Source organism: Nesoenas mayeri (genome assembly GCF_963082525.1).
Source record: "Nesoenas mayeri genome assembly, chromosome: 27".
Lineage (NCBI taxonomy): Eukaryota > Metazoa > Chordata > Aves > Columbiformes > Columbidae > Nesoenas > Nesoenas mayeri.
Genome location: NC_137555.1, coordinates 787,145 through 806,283, shown reverse-complemented (window position 1 = coordinate 806,283; position 19,139 = coordinate 787,145). Strand labels below are relative to the sequence as shown.

General features: G+C 45.5%; 1 protein-coding gene across 1 annotated transcript in view; it reads left to right on the top strand.

Annotated features, from left to right (window-relative positions):
- Nucleotides 1–18,867, top strand: part of UNC5D (unc-5 netrin receptor D) — a gene marked incomplete at its 3' end in the record, with an annotated part of 73,961 nt that extends 55,094 nt beyond the window's left edge. The window contains exons 8-17 of the mRNA XM_080360132.1: nt 2,294–2,326; nt 4,762–4,947; nt 6,382–6,759; nt 7,543–7,627; nt 10,321–10,489; nt 11,744–11,971; nt 14,389–14,538; nt 15,655–15,819; nt 17,297–17,475; nt 18,663–18,867. Of these exons, the coding sequence (XP_080216258.1) occupies nt 2,294–2,326; nt 4,762–4,947; nt 6,382–6,759; nt 7,543–7,627; nt 10,321–10,489; nt 11,744–11,971; nt 14,389–14,538; nt 15,655–15,819; nt 17,297–17,475; nt 18,663–18,867 (1,778 nt within the window). The remainder of the gene's footprint in view (nt 1–2,293; nt 2,327–4,761; nt 4,948–6,381; nt 6,760–7,542; nt 7,628–10,320; nt 10,490–11,743; nt 11,972–14,388; nt 14,539–15,654; nt 15,820–17,296; nt 17,476–18,662) is intronic.
- Between the last annotated feature and the right edge of the window lie 272 nt (nt 18,868–19,139).

Here is a 19,139-nt window from a genome sequence, read left to right as displayed (position 1 = left end):
CAATTGAACCAGCACAGGATTGAATCGTCGCCTTTTCAGAAGGAATTTAACTTTTCATTGCCATGACATTTAGAGTCACTTTAAGGAAATGTAACTATTTTGCACAACGATGTGCAAGCACAAGTGAACAGTGTTGGTCTGAAAACAAATGTATGGAATAACAAAAGCTTTCTGTTTCTGAAGTGAATCACTTTGCTACAAATGGGACCTAAAATGCTCTTAACAGACTTAAAACGTTGCTAATACAGTATGTGGAAATAACTTGCCTTCTTTAAAATAAATAAGGGGATCGTTATGGGTGAGAAGATACAAAAAACATTTTTAAAAACGTGAGTAAATTTTGTACAGGTTTAATGAACTTATGTCAGCTGCGGAACAATGTAACTTTGATATTGAAGGCTAAGAGGCGTAAGCACTAAACCCCCACGTTTTCCAGTTGAAATGAAGAGCTGTTTAAAATCTCAGCCTGCTGGGGATGCCTCTGTTGACATCCAAGCAGTGCACTTCACAATTAACACACTGAATTCTCCCAATGTGCAGAACATCTGGAGGCAGGGGGGGTCTTCCCTGCAGAAACCTCCCCGGGTGGCGCTTGGCTGCTCCTCCACGCTGAGATGGGAGCCGGGGAAACTATGAGCTAACAACACTTCACAATTAATTCCAAGACAAATACAATGGAAGATTTCTCTCTGCTGCACACGCCAACCATTTTTTACCAAATATTGCGATCAGACCCTGATCTCCAGGGATTTTGTGGGAGCAAACATCCCGCAGTGTGTCAGGACTCCCGTCCGTGGGGAGGGATGTGCATGGGGCTCAAACCCAGTTCCAGCTGCATCCCAAGTGACTGGAACATCCAGTGTCTCCTGTTTCTTTCATCTGTTACTCCTTTATGGGTCGTGTGGTATGTAGCTACTTGTGTCAAATTATTTTTAGGACAGTAATTGCTTTTTCAGCTAAGAGGAATTGATGCAATTACTCTATTTTTTAACATCTTTTCCTCCTGTTCATCTTCCAATATGTGCCTTTTCTGCTCTGCATCCCATGGGGAACCGTGAAGGAAATGCAGGACTGTGCTGCAGAAAACGAATCTCTTGGAGGTTATTTATCAGGCACAGCTTGTTAACTTCGTTCCTTTCGTGAGGCAAAAATAGAAATGAAACATTTCTTTGGTTAACAAATACGAACTTAAATGTAAGTAAGGGAGAGAACATAAGATGCCAGGAAAGCATAAGCCTGATTCTGAACTGGCAGAAAACCCTCTAATCCTTTGCACGATGTTCAGATTTGGCGTTGGTAAATGAGATGGTGATAAAACAGGGTCTGCTCTGGGGTTATGTTGGAGAAAAGCAGAGCTGGACTCGGTCTGAATGCGAAGGTCCCTCTCCCTCCAGACAGCTGTGATAACCTCCTCGTCTCTTGCACGCTGGTTCTCTTGTTTCGATTCCCCACCACCATTCTCAGTAGTAAACTTGCCTATGGTGGGTTTCTCTCTGTTTTGCAGAAGCAAAAGCTTTTTCTTTGCTTAACAAAAGAGAGGGCTTTGTACAGTTCTTTCTTTTTATCTATTTGCTTTAAAGTGATTTTTTATAACTTCAAAAGCTATTGATTTCTTTTCCCAGTGCCCAAAACAGAAACCAACAAGTAGGCCATAGGCAGATGAACCACAAACGTGATTTACTAATGCATCGTAAATCACAAATGATTTGGTTTCCCTTTCCACGTGGCCGCAGTGCCGGATGCTGCGGGAGCCCCGTGCGCTCGCGGTGCCCGCGGTCCCTGCAGTGGCAGCAAGAACCGCCCGTGTGCATGGCAGGGGTCACCTGCTCCGTTCACCTGGTGTTCACTGCATCATTGCCCACCAAAAATCAAACAACCAAAGAAGGAAAAGCAAACGCGGGCACCGAGCTTTCGGCAAAGCCAAAACCCAAGAATCTTTAGGGCGAAGTATTGTTGAACCAATAACTTTCACAAATAGTAAAAATAACAGAATGCGCCTCATAATCCATTCAAAGTATTGAACGTCCTTATTTCCGAGATGTTTAATATTCTAAATGAAATCGTCCAGTGAAGCTAACAAATACTTGAGTTAATCAAGTGAGAAATTACTGCAAAGAAACATCGTGAAAGGGATTTAGGGGAAAAAAAATTAAAAAAAGGGAAAAATATGGATAACATAAAATATTCATCTTGTCAGCAAACAAGGAGAAAACGCTTCATTTACAGTGCAGGACAGCAGTGCTATAGGAAATGGATATGCTCCGTGTGCATTTATTAAGTGCAACTTTCTCAGATAAAAAACCTCTTCATGAAATAAAATCCCAAAGTAAGTTATTCTTTTTTCTCTTGTAAAGATGATTTTTCTCCTCTTCTCTGCCATTCTGGTTTATTTGTTTAGGAGCTAAATAAAACGGAAGGTTATATGAAAGGCTTTCACACCTACTGAAAGCATCTTCTTCGCATCTGCGTGAACATAAGTTTTAGCCTGGAAATAGACAAGTGCCCGTTGTTTAGCGCTCTGGCTGCTGGGAGCCCTTTAGTGCTCATCTTGAATATGTTGAGTGATAGATGTTATAACGACAGCTCGACGATCATTAGGGTATTAGTAGTCGTACTGTTGCCGATACGGACCCAGGTGCCTCCTGCCTGACCCTGCTCAGCTCATTTCCCACCCGGGGCAGGTGTTCGTGGGCCTCACCCCGTACCGAGTGCTCAGCTCCTGCTCTGGGCCGCTATCCTGCCCTCGTTTCTCAGCCTTCCATTGATTTCAGTGGGATTTTAGTTTAGAGCAGCACATTTGGAATTAATTGACTACCTGAAAGATTTCGTTTCAAGCCGTTTTTCCTTTGAGAAGATTTCTCCTTTACATTTCCAGTTCTCAGGTGTTTCTAACAATACACAAAATTAAGTGTACATAGTTCGAAGACGTGCTGTGGCTCCCTCGGCTGCTTACGCCTTTGTAGTTCTGCCTGGTCTTTGTCTCCCTGGGCTCATCCCGAACTGGCCGCACTCAGCTGGTCTGTGTCACAACTTCGCTCAGCCAACTGATACGTTTTTGTTTATCTACGCGGTTCCCATTTAATCAGAGAATCTTGAAATAATATCAGTCAAATCACTTTATTTTCTAATTTGTTAAAAAGAAACCTTAATGGCATTGATTTTACCATATAAGACCCACAGGAGAATTAGACGATTTCTTATATTGGTGGGGTTAGAGACGTATAACACGGCTCATTGCGATGCGGTGAGACAGGACCTTGGTTTAAGACTCCACGCAAAGTCAGTGCTGGGAACTGCGACCCCCCCTGCGGTGCCGCAGGAGCTCTCGGCTGCTCCAGCCCGGCTCCCTGGGCCCAGCGGCGCCGGAGCCGCACGCGTCTTCCCATCGCCCGGCAAACTGGTGGCGATGGGGAACGTGTGCCCCGCGTTGCTCCTGGAAAGCACTTACTGTAAATGAGATAATTTAATCAATTACATTTCCTAATGTACTAAACCAAATGTTTCATTTTCTGCTCCTGCACATCTTAAATTATCTTCAGGTGCTTTATGAAACTTAATCATAGTTAATAGAAACTTCATTACCATCAAATGTGCTTTCAATAAATGTTGTGTAACAGTGTCAGGAGGTGGAGTGAAATATAGGCTACAATTACCACAAACATGTATCCTGGAACGGCAATGTAGAAAAACCGCAGTGCTGCACCGGAGCCCCGACCTGCTCTGGCTGGGAGGATGCAGTTCATTAAGCACTAATTGCCTGAGTATAAATGTTTTCTTTGGTTTGTTCAGTGCTGTGTGTTCGCTGCTCGTGCTGGTCCCTGTCAGACTCCAGGTTTGTGTGAGAAACGGGGGAGCCAGGACAAGAGCTTTTCTGGTGCTGCCCACAGGTGCTCAGTTCTGTCATCTCCAGGCTCTGAAGTTTCACGTTCGTTTTCAAAAATTCAACTAAAATAAAGCTACCTGTCTCTCTGCAGGAAAACACAGTCACAACAGAAGCCTCCTCCCCAAACTAATTAAGTAATTTCAGCAATTGGCTATTTATTAAATCCTGCATTTATCTTCCTACTCTGTTTCTGCCCATGGCAGTTTATTTACTGATATTGGATATTCTGGGTTTCCTATTTATTTTCTGTCATTGTCATTTTTGGAAATCACTGCACTTTCTGGACCAAGTGCTCGTCACCCGAGAGCAGCACCGCGAGCAGGATAACGGGGGATGTATGGGGGGAACATGTGATTATCTCTTCCTCTAATCTGGAATTTGGCATTACGGAACTATCTAAGGACCCACTAAGTGTACTTGCCAAGTAATTTAATTTCATGGTACGTGGTCCCAAATCCCACAAGATCTGGAATAGCGGGACTGGATAATTCAATTACATAATATTGCGGGTTTCATTTGGATTCATTCTTTCAAAGCAACGAATTCTTCTCCTGTGCCGTGAGAGTATGAAGTCTCGTTAAACCTGATTGTAAGCTGAACGCACGGGCGTGATCACAGGGAAGGTTTGGGTTCCAACGTGTTTTTAAAGATGATGGTTGCAGGAATTCAAGAAGGTGTGTGGGATCCGCTCGGCCCCTCTGGGAGCTGGGAGAGGATGGGCTGCTCCTTCTCGCACTAAAGCTCCTGCAGATCAGTCCCGTCCTGTGATCTGCGCCACAGTCACGTCTCAGGCTGTGGCCTCGTCTGATCCCCTTTGCTCTCGGCCACCCGGTTTTCCTGCGCGTTGCTGACTCGGAACCTGCTCTTTGTCCCCGCAGATATCGAGACGGGCAGCGACATCGCGCTGTACTCGGGCCTGGGAGCGGCTGTCATCGCCGTGGCCGTGCTGGTGGTCGGCGTCACCCTGTACAGGCGGAGTCAGAGTGAGTACGGCATGGATGTGGTTGATTCAGCTGCACTCACAGGAGCCTTCCAGACATTTCATTTTAAAACAGGCAGACAAGGTTAGTGCTGCGGTTTCGTTTTCTTCTCTCCAGAGCTCCTCCTGCCCACAGCCACGGGGCTGGTGCTCGGTGCCTGCCGGCAGGATGGAGCTGCTGGTCACAACTGGCACTGTCTCTGCTCCTCATCTGTCACGGCAACTTGGACAAGTACTCTGAGTGCTTCAGAAATACCCTCACGAGCTTCTGCGCTGACACGCGTGACTTACACAAAGTCCAACCAAGCCCAACTCAGAGCGTGTGTCCGCAGTTCCTCCTGCTCAGAGCTCTTCCAACTGCAATAGACGTGATTAGCCCGTTACTGTTTGTGGGAGAAACCCAACTTTAAGTATTTTCACAAGGTGCTGTTAGCATGCAAACATCCACATTCACGGTCTGTGGGGAATAAATGTGTAAATGTGGCGATTTAAAAAAAAATGTCAAACTCCAGAAAGCCACCAATAAAAAAAAAATATGGAAGAAATATTTACCTTTACTAAACCAGCACTCAGGTGTTTTCTGGAGTATTATTTCCTTTGGATGGTGGGGAGCAATACACGTGGTGCGTACTTCCCAGCAGTACGTTTGTTGAATGCCATACCAAGCTCTGTGGCGGGTGGGGGTGGAAGCGTCTCCTCTCTCTCTGGCAAGGTGAAATAGGTCTCAGGGTGTTCGTGGTGGTTTCTCGGGGTTTGGTGCTGTGGGTGGTTCTTTTTTGTCTGTTTGCTTTGTTTTTTCCCCTGTTGTTTTTACAGTTACTTTATTTTCTGTGAGACATTCCTCACCAAGCAGAAATTGCAAGAAACTGGGAAAAGGGCTTGGTAGACAAGGATGTTTGAAGGCTGTTTACTCATCCTTTTCCAAATCCAAGCCTTTAATTAGAGCCGTGTCGTTTTCAATGACTGCCTCAAATGGCGTCTTTTTCTCTGTTGCTCAGTTTGGTGTGAAACTCTTGTTTTGACCCTGGGGAACTCGTTGTTTGACTTAATGTTTAAAAAGCGTCAGTTCTAGACCTTGGAAAGATGAGTGTGCAAATTTCTCTCTGCCAGGATGCTGCCAGATCAGTTGCAGTTACTTTGTGTTCTTTGTCTGGGGGGGTTTTAGATAAGAGCATTTGTAAACCAAACAGCTCACGGAAAAGTGGGAACACGTGTTTTCACCCAATGGGTTTTCATTTTTGTACAAAAAGGAAAGTAGAAAGGCATGCACGCAAACCTGAATCCAAAACAAACAGGAAGCTCTTTCTTGGATTCATGCACTCTGGAGTTGCCTGAAGTGTGGAAAAACTAGTGACCAAGTACCTGTTAGATCTGTTGTATTGTTCCCTCTGTGCTTTAACGTCGCCTTAGTGACTGTGAGCTCGGGAAGAACAAGTGAGAAAGGCAGGGGTGCAGGGCTCAGAGGTGTCTGATTGAAGCCACCACTGCGGTCACGAACTCCCATGTGCTCCGTCCCCAGGGAACTCGCTGCTGCTGAACCCGTCGCTGCAGCCGGAGCTGATGGGCAGCAGGACGTACAGCGGCCCCATCTGCCTGCAGGACCCCATGGACAAGGAGCTGATGACCGAGTCTTCCCTCTTCAAGCCCCTGCCCGACATCAAGGTCAAGGTCCAGAGCTCCTTCATGGTGTCCCTGGGGGTGACGGAGAGGCCCGAGTTCCACGGGAAGGCACATGCTGGAACGTTTCCTCATGGCAACAATCGAGCTTTTGGTACGATACAGGCTAGAAACAAGGCTGCGTACATCCAGAACCTGTCTTCTATTTCAACAAGAAGCGAGCTGAGAACAGCGGCTCTTTTTGGACACCTGGGTGGACGTTTAGTGGTTCCAAACACAGGTGGGTAGATCCTTCCTATTAAAAGCATATAAAATAACTTAGATTAAACTTACTTTGCCTGATGTTCTGTGACTAAATTAAAAAAAATATATATATAAAAGGAAAGAAAAAAAAAGCAGAGGCTCCTTAATGCAAATTTTGGGAAGTAGAACATGTCGCCCACACAGGAGATGACTGATCAGAACAAAGCTTGGGATGAGGAGCAAAGAGGCATTGTGCCTATTTGAACTCTTATAAATTACTGCCTCTCTTGATGTCTTCAGCATGAAAGTCATGTTAATCAAAGCTGGTGTTACTTTATCCTGATCCAAGGGAAGGGCTCCCAGGAAGGAGGTCGATGTTAGATCAGCATCTTGTGTAATGGGGTCAGATTCAAAGCAGAATCTGCGCGCATCAACATGCGAGTGCGTGAGCGCTGCCGGCGTCACTGCAGCACCCAACAAGCGCACGGCTCTGCAGTCGCTCTGTTCTCCACGAATGGTCCACTAGCAATTTCTGGACTGCCTTCTGCCTATTTATGTCAGATCAAATTTGCTACCCAATTGTAAATTCTAGTGCACTCACGTTACTACTTAGCTGAGGTTCTGCATTTGGCATATGCAAAGTACAGTCTTCCTGCACTGATAATGTCGTCTCTCTTCACTGGATAATGTCGTAGTCAGAACCGCTATTTCGGAGGAGCCGCTCTGGCCTTTCTAGGTCTTGTACATCAGAGGCGAGTTGTGTGTTGTTCACATGCCGTGTCTTTCCCAAAGGTTACGTTCTGCCTTTGCTCTTTTGTAGGAGTCAGTTTATTGATCCCGCATGGAGCGATTCCTGAAGAGAGTTCGTGGGAAATCTATCTGGCCGTCACTCAAAAGGAGTCCAGGTAAGAACATCAAAGCCACACACACCCAGAATCTGCCTCATGTCACAGGTTTCTTGTCAACGCCGCCGCAAGGAGTCGCTCAGCGGCCCCTTCCCAGGGTGCCCGCGCTGCTGTGACACCGGCGGCATCTGTCGCGATGACGGCAACAATGACCATTGCGCGATGCTTCTGAAATCAACTGGAATGACTGAAACACTGTTAAGGGATGGGATGCCGCAAGGAGATTGATGTGTACGTGCTGAACCCAGAGTCGATGGTTTGAGCAGTTTTGATTTGCAGACTTATGTCATGCTAGTCTAGGAGCGGCTTTCTTTAATTACTTCTTATAGACCCTTTGGGTCCAAACACTCTCATAATACGCAGACAACAGGTTAAAATCCACTGGATTTTACATGGGTCCCACGAGCTGCAGTGAGCACCCCAAGCAAGATTTTTGCAAAAAAACCCTTCGCTCTTAACTTTCTCAGCTTCTCAAACTTCTCTTTCATAATTTACATTCCAAACAGAGCAAAGTGAATAATCTGTAGTGTCTACTGTGGCTGATTAATGTAGGGCTAATTTCAGGAGACGGTGGTCTCAGGTGAAGAGGGTTCACTGATGAGCAGGGCAGATTCAGAAGCGGTAATCAAGGGCAGGTTTGTGCAGCTGGAGATGGTTCTTCACAGCAGTTATTTCTCTTTTCTCCTTCACCCTAAATATGCATTCAGGTAAAAGCACCGAAAATTGGTGGGTATATCTGAGGAGATGCGGAAAGGGGAAAATAACTGCATATACAGGAAAGATTTGCTTACAGTAATGCAGAGCCAACAGATTGCTGGCATCTTCCTTTAAGAACTGAAATGGACTAAGAATATTTTTCAAGACTTGTAGTGAGATCTATTTTCTTTCTGCTCTGAACTCCTGGGTGAAAACTTCCATATTCCAGCCCCATCTGCCGCCACGGGTTTTTGATCATTTTCAATGCAAGATTGTCCAAGGCAGGCAGAAAACCCAGCTGTTTTATCTGCAAGGGTTCTGCAGAAATGAATTCAAATAGGTTAATTAAAAACAAGCAGCAAACTTTGCCTACTGTTCTCCTTTTAGTGGGCAGAAGCAGAGGCAGCAAATCAGAACAAGACTGTCACAGGGAGACTTTTTCCTTCCTTTTTCTATAAAGTGAAATTCTGTTCAGCGAGACTAAAGCAAACGTTTATTTTTTCCATCAAACTCCTGTATTTCTCTTCACGTTGGGGCAAGATTGGTGTGTCTGAATGAGCTGGGTGGAACACACCGCTTTTCCAGCAGCTGGAGCTTGCACTGATATGTGGGGAAGCTTCCGAGTTCCCAGGGCAGTTCAGGATTTGTCCCCGATGTGTTCGTATGCATGGAGGAGCACAGAGAACCAGCAAACGCGCTGCGGAGCCGTCCCAGCTCATCCCCGTCCCAGCTCGTCCCGGTCCCAGCTCGTCCCGGTCCCAGCTCATCCCCGTCCCAGCTCGTCCCGGTCCCAGCTCGTCCCGGTCCCAGCTCATCCCGTCCCAGCTCATCCCCGTCCCAGCTCGTCCCCATCCCAGCTCGTCCCCGCTGGCGCGACCAGAGCCCACATGCTCACACCTGCTTTGCAGAGCTCTGTGTTTAAGCAAATAAGTGCTGTCCCTGATGGCTGCTCTAAGTTACAAAGCTCGTTCTTTCTGCAGAACAGAAATGTGTTTTCAGACCAGGGAGATCACGCTCAATCTGGAAAAATTTATGAGACTGTGTTTTTAAACCTTAATTTGTTTTATCTTCGCTACTGTGAAAATATTGTTGATGATAGTCTTTGAAGGCAAAATTAGATGGTAATGCTACCAGCTGGTGCATGAAGCAAGGCTTGCTTGCATAGTGATTTTACTGTTGTATTTGGTTTAAGCAAATTGAAATGTATTTTCAAGACCAGAATCCTAAACTGACCAGCCAACAAGTAGAGTGGTTTAATAGTTTTGTTTCATCTCCAGCTACTGCTTCTACGTGAAAATCAGCACAGTAATTGGTTTGCTTATGCTTTTCTGTAACAGATGAGGTTACTTGGTGTCCAGGTTTTGATTGTGGGGTGACAATAAAACCCTGGCAGATGTGTTGTTAACCCCCTGTCCCCCCTTCCCACTCAGGACAGGAGATGGGGAGGGAGAGAAGGACAGAGAGGAGAGATGTTTTAAAATGTTTACCAATGCTACTAATAAGAATAGAGAAAATAATACAAAATATACAAAACCAATCTGGAAAGTCCCAGCAACTGCAGAGCCGGCACCTGAAGTCCTGGACTGGACTCTGCAGCCAAGTGGAACTGGATTCAGTCTGTCGCTTGGCCTCAGTTCACAGGGACAACTTGTTTCCTCTCCTCCATAGGGAAAAGGGACGAGATCCTCGTGATCTCCCACTTTTCTATGAAGTATCACATGAATGGGATGTTCAGTTGGTCAGGTTCTGGTCACCTGTTTCTCGTTGCCCCTCTTGCGAGATGTCCACCCACTTTACCAGTGACCTCGCCTCCCATTGCTATGTCTACCAAAACGTGGATCTGGCTTTCAGGAAAATGCAGCTAATATGAAGCTTTAGCTGACAGGCAAATTCACTAAAAGAGAAACTAGTTTTTAACACAGCCAGGACGCTTAGATTTTAACTGAACCATTGTAAACTGTGCGGTTCCGTGACGTTGCCCGGCTCTGTCCCCGCAGCCTGCAGCCGGATGGCCCCGCTGTGCTGCTGGGCCCCGCGGTGACGTGCGGCCCCGCGGAGCTGGGCGTGCGCAGCCCCTGCGCCCTCACCATCCCGCACTGCGCGCACCCCGACCCCCAGCACTGGAGCATCCACCTCAAGAGGAGGACGCAGCAAGGGAAATGGGAGGTACGGTGAGACGTTGTGCTAACGAGGGAAACCTGATTAATCTGGTTCACGTAGGCGGAGGTCAAAGTTTATGTAAGTGATAGAATCAGACACCTTGAAGAAACAATAACAATAGTAATCATAAGAAAAGATTTTGCATTTAGTTAAGAAGCAGCTGAACTGTTCTCAACTAGTTTACCAAGATGTGCAAAAAAGGGTGAACTTTCTGACACAGCCCATGTGACACGAGAAACTCTTTGTTATCTCAGATCATTTCATAACGGAGCCAGCAGCCACTTATGTGTAAAACCGTTGTTTGGATGGATCACAGGTCCCACAGAGACTCCCATCAGAACAGATCACTCTAGCCATGCAAGAATTTAGCAGGGCGTGAAGGAAGTTAAGGAACTGGTTAAAAATATACACTTCAAGTTTGGGGTTTTTTAATCTAAAAGGATCTTCCCGTTTTAAAAATCCCGTGTCTTTGCACACGTCATTTTAATGGACATTCAGTGATCACCCTGTGCTCATAACCTCTGAAGGATTAGTGTACATTCAATGAAATATTGTGGTTTTTTAGTTGAACATGTATTTCCTAGTCCTGATTTACTGGGGGAATGAAGCTTTGGGCATTCACGACATGGGCATTTCATCATTTGTGCCTATCCTTTCAAGTTCAGCTTAGTTTCCCTGCCGGCGTTGGTTCCAGACACCCTGCAATGAATGAGTGTATCACCAGCCTGTAGGTGCTCACACACCACCCAGTGCTGCTGCAATGCAGAACTGAGCACGAAAGGGAAAAGAGTGGGATAGGGAGTTCTTTGATGAAAATAAACGTGACTGTAATGGGTGTTCTGAAAGGAAGTCAAATGCCAACTATTGTTCGAGGTTTGCCTATTGACTTTAATCCTCAAGGTAATTTCTTAATGTGGCATTGAGGAAAAAATTAGCTAGAAAGTCAAGAGCACTTGAAAAATAAAAGAAGTTAAAATTGCTTATGCATCATCATCATTATTATATGCTGTACACATTGAACTCTGCACAATACACTTCCGTAAGCCCTACTGCTGAGACTGGGAGATTCACTCGTGTAGGTGTTCTACCTTCTCCCGTTCCCTGAGGCCACCACAAGCACAGAGGGTGCAGCGTGGCGCTCGGGAACACTTCCCATCCCAGTTGAATGAAAATAAACAAACAATGTCATGACTCCTATTGTCAAGGCCTATTGGTTTTATTATTTTATTTCTTTTTTTAAACCTGAATTTCATTTTGCAGGAAGTGATGTCTGTGGAAGAGGAAACTACTTCTTGCTACTGCCTGTTGGATCCTTATGCCTGTCACATTCTCTTAAACAGCTTTGGAACTTATGCTCTTATTGGAGAACCCATCTCTGACTGTGCCGTTCGACAGCTGAAAGTCGCGGTTTTTGGCTGCCTGTCTTGCAATTCTCTGGATTACAATCTGAGAGTATATTGTATGGATAACACGCCTTGTGCATTTCAGGTAAATGCTTTCACTTTGTTAGTTTGGGTTTGGTTATTTTTCTATAGAATACTAACACGTACTGCTGGGGATGGTCCCTGGGCTACAGCAATAGTCTAGAACTCAAATGAATGACAATATTGTGTGGTTTTATGCCACTGCTGCATGGCTTATTCTAAGACCCTTCCTTCCACACTGTTGTTTCACTTGTGGATTTACACTGCGAGAGCTTTAGAACAGCCAAGCTGTCCCTCTTTTGCCAGGCAGAGGGAAACTCACTGTGCCCACGTGTGGACTAACCCCAGATCCCGTGTTTAACGGTCAGCAGGGTTAGGCCGGGCTCAGGCACCAGCATTTGATGTAAAGTATCACGCTCATTACCCTGTTATTAGTCAGTAAAGGATTTCCTCTCCTTTTTATGATGTGAGCAAGAAGAAATATACTACCTCACCACCTTTTTAAACAAAACTTAGATTATAGTCATGCATTTTCCCTTAAAAAAAATACAAACACAAAACAATCCTCAGGTGTCAATTAAAATTAGCATGAATTTTCTACATGGCATTCCAAGACAAAGCAATGGAATTCTTGATAGACTCGGAAGCTTTAACAAAATGGTTTTCATGTGGGAACTGAAATGAAGACAGTTGTGACAGATGAATTTTTGCTTCCTTTTCCTATTGTACAGAACAGGAACATGAATCTTAATGAAGCACACACTATGTGCTTCTAATAAAAGCAAAGCCACTGGAAGGCTTGTGAAAGACTTAGAATGGCTTTGTAATTATAGCCTCTATAACTCTTCCACACTCCATGGGCCACCCCTGTGGGCCTGGATGAGTCTGCCTGAAATTCAGAGGCCCAATTCCCCATTCGGTGCCACAAACCCGTGTTGGCACCTCCAGCAGCTCCGCATGGGTTAAGCCTTGACTCTGTGGGTCGATGCCTCTGTGCATTTAGTGCTGTGCAGCAGGTTTATAAAGAATGTACAAAAATCTTTAGAACCTTTAAATACAGAGAAAAAATCTCCCACAAAACGGTACAACAAAACCATCAAAGAGGCCGACGAGAGGGAAATGAGATTAATCTTATTCAGAGCAACCATTTATTTTTGTCCTGCTGCTCCACACAGCACGGGATAGTCTCTTTCAGGTTCATTCATGCTCAGTTTTACCTGCGGTCCATTGAATTAAAAAGCCCCGCAGAAGGCAGAGCAGCCTGATTTGACTGCACCATCCTGTCTCTCAAATTATTGTGACATTCAGCAAAAGAATGAAGGAGACAGGCTTATTTTTTTCTTCTTAATGTACATTAAAATAAATAAGATTCCAAAGTTACTTGTTGCTTTTCTGTAGAAAATTGTTAGCAGAATAATTCCCAGTTTTCCGCACTCACAGAAACCGGGACAGCGTGTTTGTACATAATGAGACAACTGTGTATTTATGAAATTATATTGCCCTGAGAAGTACATTGCATCAGCTTCACGCTAGTGTAAATATTAAGCAGTAAACATGGAAAATACAGATGTTTTTTCTTGGATAAAGTACAGCGGTTGGGCTGACCAAGCTTTATTTGACACTGATAACCCTTTACAGTTCAGTCCTGTATGAGAGACAAAGGTCCCCGAGGTTCTGCTTTGTCCCTGTATGAAAACTGAACTTACCTTTTCAAACAGGTGCCTTTACTCCCTGTGCAATTCCTAGTGCGTCTTGTCTCTCCAAAGATAAGAGGACCAAGTCCTTTATATTTGGTTCTGAGTAAATGTCTCGCTGAGCTTTTTATGTGTCAGGTGTTTGAGGGAAACCAGACACAACCTGTAGGAGGCTTTTTTTTACTCAAAAGCTTCATTAAAATACCAAGGTTAGTTGTGTTATCCCAGAACAGAGGAGGGACTAAAGTACAATGACATCAGAGTTTAACCAGTCTCCATTTTCCTCTCTGGAGGGCAATAGGTTTACCTGCCATGGGCTGACTCGGTTTGCCTCCCCCTTCGTGCTGCTGTTAGAGAGCGCTCTGGGTCAGGAACTGCTGGTAAATGTCTCCTTCGCAACAGTGAGCCTGTGGATGCAATGAAATAGTAACAATCAATCCTCAGGAACTTGTAGTAAAAGGAAAACTGGCTGGTTTGAAACGCCAAAATGTGAAGACAGCCCCTGCTGTGCTGCAATACCCCTAACGTTTCCTTCTCCCAGTCGGCGTTCTGTGGATGCTGATACGAGGCAGCCAGTAAGGAAGTTCCACATGCCGAATACTCTGGTTCGGTGCACAGAACAGAGCTGCCGGTGCCCGAGCATCCCTGTGACCCCGGCACAGCCGAAGCGCGGCGCCCCGGCTCTGCCCGGCGCGGGAGCCCTCACAGGCTGCGCCGCCGCCTGCGCCGAGCGCTGCGCTTGCTGCTCTTCCCAACGCTGCAGACACTCTTCCCTCCTCCGCTGCAGGACGTGGTGTCGGACGAGCGGCTCCAGGGCGGCCAGCTGCTGGAGGAACCCAAACTGCTGCCCTTCAGAGGGAACACCTTCAGCCTGCAGATCTCCGTGCTCGACATCCCCCCGTTCCTGTGGAGGATTAAGCCCTTCTCTGCGTGTCAGGTACTTGTCAGTCCGATGGGTTTACACGGGAACCCGGAGAAGTCAATACTCACTGGTGTGGGCACAGCCCGAGTTAAGACAATGGTCCCTTTTATTTTTGAAAGGTGTGGGTTTAATCTCTTGAGTACGCAGCAAAAATGCGTTGGCATAATAATTTTGATGAATATGGATTTAATATGTAACAGAATGCTGTAAATTTTTCATTTTACAAAGATGCAAGCTTGAACTTTCCCTCACTTTGAATGCCTCCAATGGAAGGCCTTTAATCGTGTTAAAATTTATCATTCATTAAGATGTTTTGATATCTTTGTCATTCCAATTTTGATATAACTATGAATATATGGCTGAAAATTACATTTAAATGTAAGCATTTAAATGTCTTGAGCTCAAATTGTAGCACGTATAGCCTAAGAACAGAGGAAGAGCAAATGGTTTTTTTCTGTATTGCATGAATTGCAGAGGCTGTTGAAGACAGGAAAGTAAAAATCCAATCAAAATAAGAAGTTCTAAGCATATTGATTACTGGAAATTATACATGATGTGCTGGCACACAGAGTGGGCTGGTCTTTTAAAATATATCTTAATTAGACTATATAATCTCACTTTTCCCAGAAGCATATTGACAGTTATCTATCATTCAGTATTTTGGCAAAAAGCACATCATTATAGGCACGACTGAAGAAATGCAAGTTTTCTGAGCTGTAAGCTCTCAGGTGAGCTTCCATACACAAACTGATCCTAAGAGTTAAGTGGGTGCATGTCACCGCTCGGGCAGGGGGTGTTTTTAAATTCAGATGTACATAAATATGGGAAATATTGTCAAGCTCTACATCAGCTTACAGAGGACAGTTCATGAGGGGCTGTTCATTTCTGGATTCTGTAGCACAAGGTGAGGGCAAGGAGACACAGATCAGGGTTCTGATCCCCGCCCAGGCGGAGTAAGTGAAGTGCACCTTTAAGTTGCATTTTAGCTGAGAGTCTCTCATGGTGTCACTGAATGAAGTCTAAGCTTTCGGTAAATGTAGCACGGTGGTATATCTGTCACTGGAATGATCGCATGTTGGTTCGGGTAGCGCGACTGCGCGGGGCCGCTGGTGCAGAGGCTGTTTCCCGCAGGAGGTGCCGTTCTCCCGCGTGTGGGGCAGCAGCCAGCAGCCGCTGCTCTGCGGCTTCTCCCTGGAGCGCTACAGCCCGGCCACTCGGCAGCTGTCCTGCAAGGTCTGCGTGCGGCAGCTGCAGGGCCACGAGCAGATCCTGCACATCCGCACGGCCGTCCTGGAGGTGAGCGCTTCTCGCGGTCTGCTCGAGTTGCTGTGTGCCCTGTTCGTAACTGTGACAAGTATACAAAGCCTTACAGATTGCATTTCCAGCAGAAATCAAAGCACAGAGATTCTACAACACTAAAGGCAGTTTGAGCTGGCGGTAATAGCTTTCCTGCAGAAAGGTTCTGCATAGTTTGCAGAGCACCGAGGGTTGAAGGCAGCTGGACTGCTCGTGTGTCCTACACACGGAACATCTGCCGGGACTGAAGCTTTGCTCAGAGAAACCAACCACACTTACACAAACTGGGGATGTGTCCTTCAGCAATGAAAAACTTCAGCTGCTTTTTGTATAGAGCATCTTTGTTACTTTTAGATTAAAGATACAAGCCTAATATTAAATGCACTACCCAGAGAATGCAGCAACTAAATAAGAAAACCACAAACCTCATTCTGTATGGAAACATCCTCAGAATACAGCGAAGCTTTTTTCCGGTTATTGTTAATTTATAAAAAGCTTCTGTCATTCCATATATAGCTCAAGACAATGCTGCTGCTGCCTTCCTTTTCTCCTGCCTCTTGTTTATAAAGGGTCCTGTCTGTCCACAAGTCCCCAGAGCATGTTGCAGTTCTCTCTTCAAACGCACGTGCTGGCACGGGAGGTTTTCTCATGCCTTTCTAGCTCAAAAACTGATACAAGAGTGAGGATAATTTGACTGTAAAATAAATATATCAATAATAACCCAATACTCAAATTGCGCTTTGCAGTTCCCGCAGTAACAGGTAGCAGTAGCTTATCTCACATGTGCAGGGGAAGAAAATCTACTATTGTTCTGCATGTTTAATTTTAACAGTCAGACCATGCGATATATCTCCAGCACCACTATTACTCCGCATGGATGACTTTTGGGATGTGTCATAAATGTTATATGAAGGGACTATAGCGTCACTGTTATTTAATATTTATGCTGCATTGCACAGAAACGAATAATGCATGGAAATGTGACCCTATTACCCAAGACTGGTATAGTTTCATAGGAAACAAAATGGGCCAGATCTACAAAAGGGCCTGGATTCCAAAGGGATTTTTCATATGGAAGAACTGAGGTACTTAAGGGATTTAGGTGTTTTTAAAAAAATCACAAAGGAGAGATTTATGTGTCCATCTTTTAGGCTTAAGTAATTAAAGATTTAGAAACCCATATGCTTTTATGGTGTTCCATCTGCAAATCACTGCTCTGTTGGGCTTCGTCTGTAACACACGAAAAGAGGAGACTTGTAGAAGGAAAATGACACTATTTGAATGTTTTTATACCTCTTAGCTCTTTAATTTTCTGCTGTTAATTCTATGAAGTACAGCTGGACTCTCAGGCTCAGGTTTGATCCTTTGCTCCCCACCCAACACAGCCCGTGGGTGTCACTGCACTAGGGAGAGCACCCCACGGCGGACAGAAACGGAGACCCCCCGACCAACCGCTTTGCTTCTCTGTTCTGTGCAGAATGAAAGGGAAACCATCCCGTTCTTCGCACACGACGACAGCAACTTACCCGCGCTGATGGGCCCCAAAGCATTCAAAATCCCCTACTCCATCAGACAGCGAATCTGCGCAACGTTCGACACGCCCAACACCAAAGGCAAGGACTGGCAGATGTTGGCACAGAAGAACAGCATTAACAGGTAACGGAAGGCAAGTTTGAAAGGTGAACATTGACATATGCAGTGGGAATAATTTGCTAGTGTTACGGGGTTTTTTGTTTGTTTGCTGGTCTTAAAGATGTGTGCACAGTAATTACAACACTTACTCCTAAGAGATAAATGCTATTTCATCCATTCGCTTGTATAGGAGGAGCTGCTGCAAACAGGAGGTGCTTTCCCTCCAACCTGTGCCCTGTCCTACCCAGCTCTGCTTGCAGGGGCCATGTTCTTGGGGCCGTTCTGCTGGGCGCTCAGCACAGCGGGTCCATGTCGAGCACAAGGCTGGAGGATTTGGGCGCTGCTGCGAGGGGCAGCACGCCAAAGGAGGCTGCATGCTGGCTCCTGTCTATATATTTTATATTCCAAAATTAATTAGACATTTTAGCAGATTTTTTTATTATGGAAACGGCATATTTGAAGAAGAAAGTCATGCTCTACTGTTAGGAGTAATAGTATTATGATTATTAAAACTGAAGGATGCTGTAAAAACTAATTTACTACTTATTTTGCTTTTTCCTCTTGGCTAAATTAAATTGGTAGAGGCAGTTGACTCACAGAAATATTTCTCATCGTCACAAATGCCATAAATACGTTCCCAAGAGGGCAGAGGAATACTTAAATCAAGCAAAGCAACTTTTCATTGCTTGGTGTTTTGCATAGGAGTCTCATAAACCACATCTGAAACAAAGAAGAAAAAGTAATTTATAGTCTTGCAGTAAGAGTCAGAAAATTCTGCTTCACTTATCAGTGTTTACCGCCTATTGTCAGGCACTTCAGGCTCCCCTGGTTTCCGCTCCAGCAGAGCAGCTGCAGGTTTCTGTGACCCAGCAATGGGGAGACAGGGCAGCAAGAGGAAGAACACACTTGTGATTGCCCTTAACTCCTGGTTCCGTGCTGGACACACCTGGTAGGGGCTTTGCAATATCTGGTTTTATAAAGTCAAATTCATAGATAGGAAAAGGAAGTTGCTGAGCAGTTTAAACACCACAAAATGTAGTTGTAAAACCAGATGGTTGAGCACAAGCACTTGACCGCACAGATTTCCACATATCTGCTGTGCCATTAGAGTACCTCCCCCCTCTATTCAAACTCCAGGCTGACCTGCCAGACACTGGGCGCTTCCAGGAGCTCCAGTACATCCTGTTGCTCACCCTTGTCTCCCCTTTCAGGAATCTCTCCTACTTCGCGGCGCAGAGCAGCCCATCCGCCGTCATCCTGGACCTGTGGGAAGCCCGACACCAGCACGACGGCGACCTCGACTCGCTCGCCTGTGCCCTGGAGGAGATAGGAAGGACACACTCCAAACTCTCAGACGCAACAGAAACTGAGGCGGAGGAGCCCGACTTCAACAGCAGCAGGCAAAACGCACTCTAGTCACTTCTTTCCACTCAAGAACTGACGGCCAGCTCTGACTCTTACACGAGAGAATCTCTTGGCAGGGAGGAACTGGGAGTTTCTGTGCGCTGTGTATGGAAATGGACATTTCCACAATGCAGCGTGAGGAGCAGAAGCGCCCTGTTAAAAATCAGCTCAGTTGTAAGGAAAACACAAGCTTCCCCCTGTCCTCTCTCATTTAAAATACATGTTTTAATGTCAAAAACAAAACTACGTATCTGTTATTCCTGGGGCAGGAAAGAGAGAGATAC